This window comes from Anastrepha obliqua, chromosome 3, assembly GCF_027943255.1.
Source record: "Anastrepha obliqua isolate idAnaObli1 chromosome 3, idAnaObli1_1.0, whole genome shotgun sequence".
NCBI lineage: Eukaryota > Metazoa > Arthropoda > Insecta > Diptera > Tephritidae > Anastrepha > Anastrepha obliqua.
Window position 1 is genome coordinate 53,789,415 of NC_072894.1, and position 12,948 is coordinate 53,802,362.

The 12,948-nt window shown below is 35.9% G+C and overlaps 1 protein-coding gene across 1 annotated transcript; it reads left to right on the top strand.

Moving 5' to 3' along the window:
- Positions 1–11,199: 11,199 nt before the first annotated feature.
- LOC129241980 (GATA zinc finger domain-containing protein 4-like) lies at positions 11,200–12,693 on the top strand. The gene has a single exon (XM_054878525.1). The coding sequence runs from the start codon at positions 11,200–11,202 to the stop codon at positions 12,691–12,693; it is 1,494 nt and encodes a 497-aa protein (XP_054734500.1).
- Positions 12,694–12,948: the final 255 nt, after the last annotated feature.

Here is a 12,948-nt window from a genome sequence, read left to right on the forward strand (position 1 = left end):
ACTGAAATAATTCTCTTCACAAGGAAACATAGGCTTCCTATAATCTCCCCGCTGGTCTTCAAGGGTGTAGAGATTCCTTTAAGAGAGAATGTCAAGTACTTAGGACTCATATTAGATAGGAAACTTACATGGAAACCTAATATTGAGGAAAGAGTAAAAAAGGCCAACGTTGCATTATATACTTGCAAAAGAGCGGTCGGTATTAAATGGGGGTTAACACCTCGCGTTACTCATTGGCTATATACTTCGGTAATTAGACCAATCTTAATATATGGAATACTTGTATGGTGGCCATCTACTCTAAAGGCGAGTTACGCTAAAATCATGAGTAAGGTCCAAAGAACAGCTCTTTTATGCATCTCTGGTGCTTTAAGGACTACCCCAAACAAAGCGCTAGAAGTGCTAATCAATTTGCCTGCACTAAATCTCGTAGGGAAAAACGTGGCCGCCGCCTCGGCGCTTAGACTCAAAAGTATGGCGCTATGGAAAGATCGGCGGTTTGGCCACGCCTGAATTTTGCACACTTTAAACAGTCACAAACAAGAAATAGACTCTTCTACTCCTAGACTTACCTTCGACAAGCTCTTCAAGACAAGTATACCGTCAAGAAGGGAGTGGCAAACACCAAGGCCATGGAGAATTTTTATACAGATGGCTCTAAGCTAGACGATAAAGTTGGCTATGGAGTATTTTCGAAAGAATTAGGACTGGAACTATCCGTTCGACTACCAGATTACTGCAGCGTCTATCAGGCAGAGGTTCTAGCTACATATGTATAAAAGAAGTGGCTACATACCTAAATTTGCATGCCGTAACAAAAACGACTATAAACATATTCTCGGATAGCCAAGCGGCTATTAAATCAATAAATGCGGCTATACTAAGATCAAAGGTTGCACAGGAATGCCGAGCAGCCCTAAATGATACTCGTATTAGCGTCGTATTCAAGGTCAGCCTTATTTGGGTTCCGGGACACAGAGATATTGAGGGAAACTGTAAAGCTGATGAGCTAGCCAGAAAAGGTACTGCTCTTCAACTGCTCAGTGATAAAAGTACCATTGGAATACCTTTGGCCACGAGTAAATTAATAGTAAAAAACAACATTATCCAAGAGGCCAATAGGTCATGGGAAGACGAAGATACATGCGTAACAGCCAGGCTACTATGGCCGCAAATAAACAAGAAAACTTGTTAAAATGTAAGTTGTTTGCGTTTATTTATGGTTTTATAGTAACTAAATAATAAATATATACTAATGTTGTTAATTTTATGTAGGTCGAAAGTTGTGAGTACCAAACAGCAATTAGAAAGGATAGTTGCATTAATGGAAGAGAATCCACAATTCGCAAAAGGGATTTGCACCAAAGTTCAAGCAGCAAAAAATGGAAGGAATTTACAACGGAGCTGAATTGCTAGGGACCACCAGTTAGGACGGCAGCAAAATGGATTAAGGTTAATAATGGTTTTTTTTGTGATGTTTATAGAAATACATTTTTATTTTCCCTTGGCAGGCATGGGCTGTAATACATATTTTTTTCGAATGACGAATAATTGAATAAAGAAAATTTATAACAAAAATAAAACAGAAACTGTGGCGTAAAGGTTTCTATTTAATACTTTTTAGATTTTTCTATAATATTCTAAGAATTTCATTTCTTATGTTTTCTGCTTCTCCGTTATTTAACTCCACTTCAATATCTTCAGCATCATCGTACACAGTGGGTTGAGCAAGTCCTACCATACTTTAATTACCAATACTCAATTGGTACGATTCCTGAGCACAAAATCACAGAACTGTGGCTAGCTTTAAAATATTTGGAATGGATTTGGTTCGGGTGCACTCCTGTAACTAGTTTTCAGTACTGGACAGTAGGTTCATAAACGCCTCTTTAGGTAATCTAAAGTTCTTTAAAAATCTGTAAGGAAATTTCTGTAATATTAAGTACGTCAACACATTTTGAAAATTCTAAATTTACTCAGTGGAAGCCATTTCTTGGGGGTTGGATGTGTCCCTCAACTGTTTTCTACTTCTAGCTAGTTCCACTAATCTTTCATCGTCCGATGAATCGTGGAACCACAACTCCGTTGTACTCATTTTCACAAAAAATACTTTTTTAACTTTTAAAAATGTTGTTAGCAAAGAATTTCAACACAATCGGTTGCTCTTCTATTTTGATTTGCTGTATCAGCTGAGAAAAAATTATCTATAGTAAATGCGTAGAGCGATCGAAATTCATAATAGTCCTATTCTTCAACGAATGAATACCATAATACCAAATGAAAATTCGTTCGATCGGCACTTTCGACTACAGTCGAAGATCGAATGTTGCTCATAATAAGGGCCATAAAGTATATTCCGAGTACAAATTGAAGAGCATTGGTGATAAAACACATCCTTGGCGAACTCCCCTCTTGAATGCAACATCACTTCTCACATCATTTTGCAGTCTCGCGAACGTAGTTGGCCACAATACGAGTTGAAAATGCACCTTATTAATTTTTTATCAATATCCCTTTGTCTTAAAATGTCAAATAGTTTTGTGGGCAGTACCTAATCAAAAGCCTTTTCATAGTCAGTGAAGCATATAAGATAACTTTCCGAACTTCTTTACAGTTTTGTACTACAACTTGAAGGCTGAACATCGCTTCGCCCGTAGTTTATTTGAATCCAAATTGTATGCGACCCATTGATTGTTCACATTTTGTAAATAACTTTTTTGCCCTCCTCTGGGGAAGTAATTACATTTTTAACTTCGGTATGGTTGGTTGGTTGGTTTTTGTGGTGATTCTTCCAGAATCCAACTAGCGCTTCCGCACCATTTTGTTGCCACATCCTTGTTACCAACATGTTTACCATTTTATTTACGGCATGACTATACCCAGTCTGAGCGGTTTAAGAACCTTATTAGGTTGTTGACATCTAAGCCAGATAGTTGTTCGAGACTCTCGAATAGCGGCCTGCCCAGGGTTAACATTCTGTCCTTCCATAGGGCAGGGCAGTCACAGAGGAAATGGAAGATTCTTTTCTTTTTCTCCGGTTCTTTACAACTATGACAGTATATGTTGTGAGGGATGCCCATTTTGGCTGCTTGTTCTCCGACAGACCAATAGCCAGTTATGACTGCCGTTAGTCTCTAGGCATCCCATCCTTTCATGTTTAACAACTTTAACGTTTAACACTCCGCGATTCGAAGGTATTTTAGGGAAATTGTACTCTTGACTGCGCCTAATGGTGTGAATACCGATTCTGCAAGAGCGTTATTCATAGCAGATCCCCTTTTTGCCAGTTCATTTGCTTTTTCGTTACCTTCAATATTCCGATGTCCCGTCACCCAGATTAAGGTAACTTTATGGTTTACACCTACAAGCTTCCCCAATTGCCAGTACTTCCGCCTGGAAGACCCTGCAGGCATTGGGGTGACGCAAAGATTTTTAAATTTTAAGTCTATGAGAGTATATACCAGCTCCAACACCACAATCCCTTTTAGAACCATCTATATAGAATGTAGTGTCGAAGTTGTCCGCATTCGAGGTAGAGTGCCTACAAAGGCTATAACTTTCAGAGTTCTGCTCCGATCCACTTAAAATTTTGACACAAATGATTTACTATAAGATGAGTGAAGAAAAAAAATTTCGATTTTGTGACCCTACCCCCCCCTTAAATAAATGAAGTTAGAAATCTAATTAGGTTTTGAAGAAAATTGTTGATTACATTTGTATATAAGTGGCGTACTGCTCGGGATAGGTGTTTGCCTAGAAAGATGAACCGCATCTGTGGAAGTGAATTTTACTGAATAGAAGCTACAAAGGTGTAGAAGTTTGTTGTTACTATGTATATGTATATGAGTGCATAGAAAAAGTATGCTGTTGAGCTTGAGTTGCAAATAAAGTTATCGAATGAAAAGCAATCAAATTTGTTTCTAGCAAAACAGTTTAAGAAGACAACGCAAGATAAATGAATGCATCACCATAAATATAAGTCTACTCCTACTATATTTTTTTGCTATTCAAATATGTATAAACATGTATGCGTTTTTTAAATATTGCAGGGTATTAAAAAGAAAATAAATTAAACTACTTACCGTTTCCAACTGCTTCATATAATTTGAAACTATATTGCCAGCTTGTATAAGCGGACGTCCATTGTTGAAGACGGCACATATTACCAAACCCAATGAAAACATATCACTAAGTAGGCTGCCCTTCGAAGTTAATTGAGTTTCGGGAGCTGGGTAAGGAAAAAGGAAATACAAATATAATTTAATTAAGGTTAAGATTGTAGGTTATAAGAATCTTAGTATATATTATTATAACTGTTGGCATATTTCTGGCAATTGAAACATTTGTGTTTACCTTTAAACATTTTAATAGAAATTAGTGGCACCGGGTTGGGGAAATTAATTAACAGAGTTCGGCGTACATATATAAAGGGATTCTTGTTCTCTAAACTTAGACAACAAAAAATCGGCAGACTATGGTTTATGGTACTTAGATACAGATGCCTAATTGGAAATTAAGAATATTTCACGGTTTTAGACCTTAATTTGAACCCACTTTATATACCATATCTAATTGGCAATACGTTTAGGCCTCTTCTATTCGCCACTTCTCTGAGAGCGACTCTGCTGTAATATTCGGTTGAATAAGTATACGTGTTTGATGACAGAGGGCGTTTCTGAGAGAAGTTGTTGTTAGCACCGACGGCAAAATAATTTTCAGACTAATTGATAGGCTAGTAAGGATTTGGCAGTTATTCGAGTAAGCATTGCTTCGTGATTTCCGCAGTATCGTTCGGTAATTCGCAAAGCTAGAAACTGTCTATGGGGACGCTTCGCCATCTATGACCCCAGTTATATCTTGTTTCAATCAATTTAAACGTGTGCGAATATACGTTTTTGATGAGTAGCGACCAGGATGCCCGGCAACGTGGTTATCGAGGAAATCATTCAAAATGTCCACGACATGATTCTCGCTGATCGACGAACGAAAGGGCGCGAAGTTAAAGAGGCCATAGGCGTGTCGACTGGAATGGCAATTAATATTTTACACGATAAGTTGGTGATGAAAAAATTGTCGGCCCGATGGGTGCCGCGATTGCTCACGGTGGACAACAAGCGGATGCGGCTTGGAGCAATTTAAGCGAAATCCGAAGGAATTTTTGCGTCGAGTTGTCACCGTTGATGAAATCTGGATTCCTTATTACACACCAGAAAGTAAGCAACAAAATAATGAATTTCTCCCGGTGAATCTGTTCCAAAGAAGGCGAAGATAGCCCCATCGGTCGGAAAGGACGTTTTTTGGGAGGCGAAGGCCGTCATGCTCATGGATTTTTCAGAAAAAGGAAGAACGATCACTGAAAAATACTACTGTGAGTTATTGGGCTTTTACAAAAAATTGAAGGAGACACGGCCGCATTCGGCGAAAAACAAGGTGCACCAGCACATTCATCCGGAGTTTTCGTCGCCGAACTACATGAATTGCTGCCGCACCCCCGTATTCCCCCGGTCTGGCTCCCTGCGACTTTTTCTTGTTCCCTAACATGAAGAAATGGGTAGCGGAGAAAAAAATTTAGTTCAAATGAGGAAGTCATCGCCGAGACAGAGGCGTACTTTGGAGAGTTCAACAAATTGTATTTTTTGGCGGGGTTTAATAATGGCATGCGCGTTGGGAGAAGTGTATCTTTCTAAAAGGGGACTATGTTGATAAATGCAAAATAAAGACAAATTTGGGAAAAATTGTGTCTTCATTTCTAACACGGGTACTTGTTGAACCCCCCTCGTATACCAATTCCTTCATCTATTCACGACTTGCTAACACTTTGCGAAAAGAAGAGGCCTTCTGTGTCAGATTCTCGATGAGAAAACGAGAATCATGCACATGAAATAACAAAAAAAGTCACTAAAATAAAGAAAAAATAAAAGAACGATGGCGTACGAAATTGATTATTAGTAAATTAAACAAATTATAGCATATAATAAATAAAATTCTATAATAAACAAAGGTTATTTTCATTTCATTTACCTGCTTCCACAACACGGTAGGCGGTATTCAGAATGTGTGGACAACATCAGATCGATTTTGAAGAAATTAGCTGATTTACTGACCTAGTAAAGGATAGTACGACAGCATTTGTTTACAACAGAGCTTGGCAAGAACTCAGATTACAAGTATGTTGAAGATATACGAAAAAATCAACGTAGCAGAACCATAGATAACTCAAGGATGATCGATTTCAAGATTTGCTTGATAGCTATGGTGAAAAAAATTGTGAGGGGAATTTTGGCTGTCACGTCACTTGGAAGAGATGAATGAAATGAAAACAAAAGGCTTAACAAAAACCATAAGCAACATAATTCGCGCACCATTTTGCAGCTATATTTGACTTAGTACATGCAGGAGAGACTCAAAAAACTTAAAAAATGGTTGTCTACGGTTATTACGCTATCACAATTTAAAACCGCTCACTTCATTTAGATAAGACTGTTCATTTTAATTAAACAAAAACTCACTTCAAATGACGCACAATAAAATTAAGCACTTGCGACATCTGTATTCACCGCATTTGTAAACAAACCGCTGCCATGGCATGAGCATTGGTTGTGTTGACTTTTTTCGTATATCACCAACACAACATACATTTTGTTGAACACGTCCCAAGTGACGTCGGCCCATCAGCCGATTCTGTCGAATTCGCTCAGAGCAGAATAATGTTCGGCCACGTAGAACACCTCTAAAAATCTATTCAGCATGTATAAGTATATAGCTAGAAAAGCGAAACTCTTTTTCTTGTGAGAGCGCGGTGAAAGTGTACATTTTTTATAACATTCGTTACTAATATCGCACTGGAAAACACATTCATTGGGTATGTTTTAAGCAAACTTTAGGATTTATCACTTTTCCTACCATCATGGAGGTTAGGTGGACAGTTCCTCATTACGCTTATTCACCAATCTACATATGTACATAAAATAAGCACAATCAGTATAAAATACATAAACAAAAAATAAACAAAAATTTAGATTTGAATGAAATTATTGGTAACTGAAACACAAAAGTAATCAATACGAAAAACAAGTACATAAAATATGGAAATTTCTCATATAGCACAAAAAATTGTACCAAAAACATATTTGTAAAACAATGAGCAAAATAAGTTGAAGCAAAATAAAAATAAAAGTAACGATTAACGAAGATAATCTTTAATTTGTATAACATAAAAATAGTTAACAAAATTATGTTTGTAAAATATCTCAAACACAAATTCAATATCCTTACTTACGCGTTTAAACCATAAAATATGTATATGTATACATATAGGCATATTTACACACATAAATGAACAACCAGCTATTAATAGAATTACATTACAATTAAACAAAATGTATTCACAGCAAAGAGTAATTGAATTTGCCAGTGCTTTCATAAATGAGAGAAAGAAAGATGAATTCAAAGCAGAAGTCGAAAAGGATATAAGAGGTTTTGACAATTTCTTAAAACACATTTTAATTTGAATTATTACGTTTCAAATGAATTAATTTTAAAACAAATAATAATAAATATTTAAGTCGCGGCATTTTTCCATTGACATAAAACGAACTGTTTTCGTTAGTTATTTTTGGTGCCTTAGTGCTAGCAGCCCCCCACTGCGGCTATCAGCTGTTCATCAGTCCAGGGATTGGCAATGCTGCCTCCTTAAGGGGACCCGGTGGTCTAGAAATTTCAAAAAATCGATTTTTTGTATCTTAATGTGAAATGTTCATGTGGAAATTCCCTATATTATAGCTTGTACAGGCCACTAACTAGGTAGAGAGCGGTCCGCGGTCATTTATTTCGAAACGACTTTTTTCGGCTTAGTGTTGTCAAAAAACCGAATCGTCTGAAATTGTAAATGTTGTTCACAACATCAATGGCTATCGCCCGTACTAGAATCATATTATTATTTCAATTATTTCGTAATTTTTTGGTAATTTTTTGATTAAAAACTGAAAAAACCCGATTTTTAGAGTGTCATATTCAAAACCGGTCATTTTGTTTTTTTTTTATTCAAGTACGGGACATTGCTACAGTCATATAGCCAATATGGACAACACCGTACAGGTCCAATTTTTCGGGAGGATCAACTTCACCCCCATTTTTTAAATTATTAATATTAAAACAAAATTGTTTTTTTTTAATTTTCGTATGCAAAAGAAGTTAAATAAAAAGCCTAAAAAGTTTAAATATCGTTTTTCATTACTCTAAATTTTCGAGCTCTAGACTACCGGAACCCCTAAACACTTAGCAACTAATCCTTACTTCACTTCTGAAGAAAGCCGGAATGTAATTAAAACGCGATTGAATTGACCAGGAAAGCTCAATATTTTTATTACTCGTTCTAAAATTAGGTTTTTCGCCATTTTTCTCACACCAAAAATCAAAACACTTTCCGCTGTCAAAAACTAATTGTCTAAGGAAAATTGTATGTGGGTAAACACCAAACTTAATGACTAAATTTAAAGCTTACTTGTCTCTGCTAGTTGGAATTTTTTAACATAGCCTCAGTCTGCCGCATTTTTCAGCGCCTAAAGATGTCTCAAAACAAATTAGAAAAGAAATTGGTAGAAAAGAAATTGGTAGGCATTTTTTCTACTGGAAAAACTGCGCTCTTCTGTTCTTTTCTCAAAGGGAAACAAAGGAACAATTTCGGTGTTTTTAGAAAACAATCGTCTCCGTAGTGATACAATTCTTCAAAGTTATGTAATCTGCACTGTGCAAATGGAAGTTCTAGGCAACTATTTTACGTGAAATAATCCGTTTACTTTCTTAGGTTGCATCAGTAGGACCAGAAATGGTATATACATATATTTTTGTCACCTTCTTGAGTATATCTAGTGCCATATCGAATCCCAACCAAACAAATACCTACTTTTGCCTTAGTGATAGTTATAATGATAATACATAATAATACTTACCCATAAAATCCAAGTTGGGTTGAGCCATTTTCGATACCCTGTTACTCCAAGGTGGACAAGGAACTAACTCATTTACATCAGTCGCATTCATTCTTTCTGTTAAAAATATATAGAAATGAAAGCAAGTAAGAAAGTGCAAAATTTGGTTCAGACCGAAATTTATATACCCGCGCTTGATTTAGTAAAAGTGAAATTTTGCTGACGGTTAATTTTTGAAATCAAAGCCATAGGCGATTGATGGGTATACCTTAAAGTATGAAACGGACGGACGGGCTATATAAAATGTGGCCCTTGTCGAATCGAAAAAGCACAATGTGCACCAAGTTTTAGAGAATTTTATTAAGTCGTCGTGGTACCGCGCTTTTTTCAAAATCTTACTTGCGTCATTGGGTTTAACTCCCTTTTTTTGGGTTTATTATTTATATTATACCAGATTTAAATAATTCTGCTTCAATTATTACAGAGATTTTACGTTCTTAACTTGGGTGGACATGGTTATTAACTGATTTAAAAGAGTTTTATATATGTATGTACCAAGCTTCTTTAACCCTCCGTTGTACACCCGGTTCTGGCTAGACCTTTTTTGACTTTGTACGTGAATTTAACATATTTCTTTTATAGCTTACGACTTGTGCTTCTAGGTAGCTTCCTAATTTTCTATCGATGTAAGAATACTACTATTTTAACAGTATCCTCGAACAGGACGAAAAAAAGTATGTAAAAAGTTGCACCTTTGGTTGTACACCTCGGGTCTGGCTGGACTCCTATACAAAATGTATGGAAACATATGTGATATGATACATTTTGACTATTTTACCTGCTTTTTTTTTTTTTTCAAGGTAAATCTATATTTAGACTATCTTTAAAATGGTCGTACCTCATATGTATATATGTATGTGTTCACACGCACACATGTGTGCGTTCATATATAAAACGGTTATTGTCTCGTTTCTTTGTTCTTTCTACGCATGCACTGAATACAGAGAACGTTAAATATAGAGAATTCTCACGAGCTACGAATAGTGTGAATTGTCAAAAATGAAGTGAAACCGCGAACACTATTTCACCTCGCTTAACTCGACAGCGGGGAAGTTCTTAACAGAGCTGATTACAGTGAATTATGTACAAGTACATTGGCTCTGCTCAGTTTTTGGTTTCTGTATGAAATCAAATTGACGAATGCCGACGGCATTTTGCAAAGCATTTGCTTGTGCATTTTTATGTTCCCTTGGTAAACGAAAATTTATTCAATTTGTATTTTCAAACAAAGGTGATGAAGAAAAAATGATTGAATTTATTATATGCGCCAAATCAAATCAAAGTAACTTTAATATTTTGATTTAATTTAAAAAAATACATTATAAAACGACCTCTCACATTTTGGTATGTGCTTTTTAGTAAATTTAAAACTAAACAAATTTGATGAAAATTTTTACTAATATTTTGAGTCGAAATTAATTCATAGCATACAAGTGTTTTGGTATATCGACATATGTATGTATTTACGTTTGAATATGCATTTTTTGTTCCTTTGCCAAACGAATTTTTTTTCAATTTACATATGTATTTTACAGAGAATAATTCATATATGTATGCATTTTATAGATAGTATAAAACTTTGAAATTAAAAAAAATAAAATAAAACTTCAAAGAAACATATTTGCATACATATGTATATGGACAACTAAGTTCTATTGCATTTTAATAAATATAGTGTTGCACGCATATGTATGTATGCACTGAAGCAGCATGACCTACCTCACGAGCATCGCCTTATCATATTGCATGCAATAATTAGGAAGTAAATATTCGAATGACCGAATTCCTGCAAATGCTAAAACAACTTCTTCTGCATATGCATCGACGTATGTGCATGTGCGTATATGCACACTTGATGCCCTAACTATATATATATACATATGTACATTCAATTATCAAATCAAAAAATTCTGTATACAAAACGCTTCATTACCAGGCACACAGAAAGATGGCATATGCAAATATAAATATGCGAATTGAATTCAAGCAAAACAATGCTTATTAATATACACATCACAGTCACCGTTTAACCTTCGTACCGAGCAGTTGTGCCCACAATCGTTCTCTCGTTGACTTTCAATTTTCGTAGTGACATTTCCAAGAGTGCTATTTTTATTCTCTTATTTTACTTCGCATAAGTAAGTTACTTTTCTCTTTCATTTCTTCAAATTAGAAGTTTACAAAAACAAACGTGTAGTGAGTATTTGAAATGGGGAAAGCTTCCCCGATCCCTTCGGGGAATCGGTATAGTATACTGTCCGACAGTATACCTAAGCCCCCAAAAGCTAAACGCAAAAAACCCATCATCACTGAAGACTCTTTCCCGGTATTACCGGAACCAGTGAAAACAATCAACGCAAATGATCCGAAATTTATTTTAATTAAATCAACTGATACCTCCAACCCTATTGCTAAATACAGCGTTTTTGCCAAAAAGAAGGCACTGGATAGCATTAGTACAGAATATAGCTCAGTGAACATACTTCGCGATGGGAGCCTACTCGTACTAACTAAATCAAATAAAGTGGCGGAAAAATTTCTAAAATGCAAAAATTTCGGTGGTTTATGTCCAGTTTCAATTGAATTACACGCATCATTAAATACATGCAAAGGTACTATCTTTGATCTAAATCTTGCGAACACAGAAGAACAAGAGATTCTTGAAGGTCTTAAATCCCAGGGTGTTGTTGCTGTATATAAATTTACAAAAATTTGTAACGGAGAAAAAGTCCCAACAGGCCGAATCGTTCTGACATTTAACCTTTACAAGGTCCCACATGACATTGATATCGCTTGGTACTCAGTAAGAGTAGAAGAATATTTCCCAACACCAATGCGATGCAGAAATTGCCAACTGCTCGGGCACACTATCAAAAGATGCAACAACAACCCCACTTGTGAGAATTGCAATATGCCCCCACACAACCCCGAATTATGTCAACGTACCATGTGTGCAAATTGTCTTGGCTCTCATTCAGCTTCTGACAAACACTGCCCTTTATATTTGCAACAAAAAGAAATATTGAAAATAAAAACACAGAACAAGTGTAATTATAAAGAAGCTAAACGTCTGTACAAAATCCATAATCCCACACCCGTTAACTCAAAGCAATCTTATGCATCGGTTGCTAACTCCACACAACCGCAATCAAGTACACTCAATTCAAACTCCATCTCTCTTTCTAACTGTTCAAACAGCTCTAACGACCCATCGATTCCATCACAATCCAATCATAACTCTTACTCTAACGGACCCAATAAATCATTCGATTTGATAAAAAATACCAATAACAACTACAACACAACAGATCTGCAAGCTCTCTTCTCTTCCTTCATTACTTCACACAACTCTCTTCCTCTTACTACTCACGACTCTAATGTAAATTCAAACCTCTCATCTTTTTCTACTCAACAAAATATAGTTACTACACACACGGTAACTCCCCAATCTCTTTCGATACGTAACTCTATTAATTCAACACCCAACTCCTCTTTACTCAATAACGAACATAACATTGCTACCACATGCTCTTCAAATAACGCTACATCTCTTTCATCCAACCTAAACCCAACAGAAAAACAATCTCTTACAACCATCTCTTATGAGCACTTGGAATGTGTAGATTCACATCTAAGCAACAAAGTGACTAAAGAAACTTATTCAGACATCCTCAACAGCGACCACGAAGAACCCGTACTATAGGTTATTTTGCTCTGAAATAATCTGAATAGTACAATAGGTAACCATTATAAATATCGTTAATGATTCTTAATATTCTTCAATGGAATATGAAGGGATATTTTAACAATTATATAGAATTAGAAACTTTGATTAAAGATCGTAGCCCCCACTTAATTTGTATCCAAGAAACACACTTGAGACATAACTCTACACCATACCCTCCTAAACAATACTCAACTTATTTTCACAACTTCTCCCACTTCAATCATGCTAAGC

Bases quoted from the DNA above. Each gene is read 5' to 3' on its own strand.
- LOC129241980 (XM_054878525.1), top strand. From the start codon at position 11,200: ATGGGGAAAGCTTCCCCGATCCCTTCGGGGAATCGGTATAGTATACTG.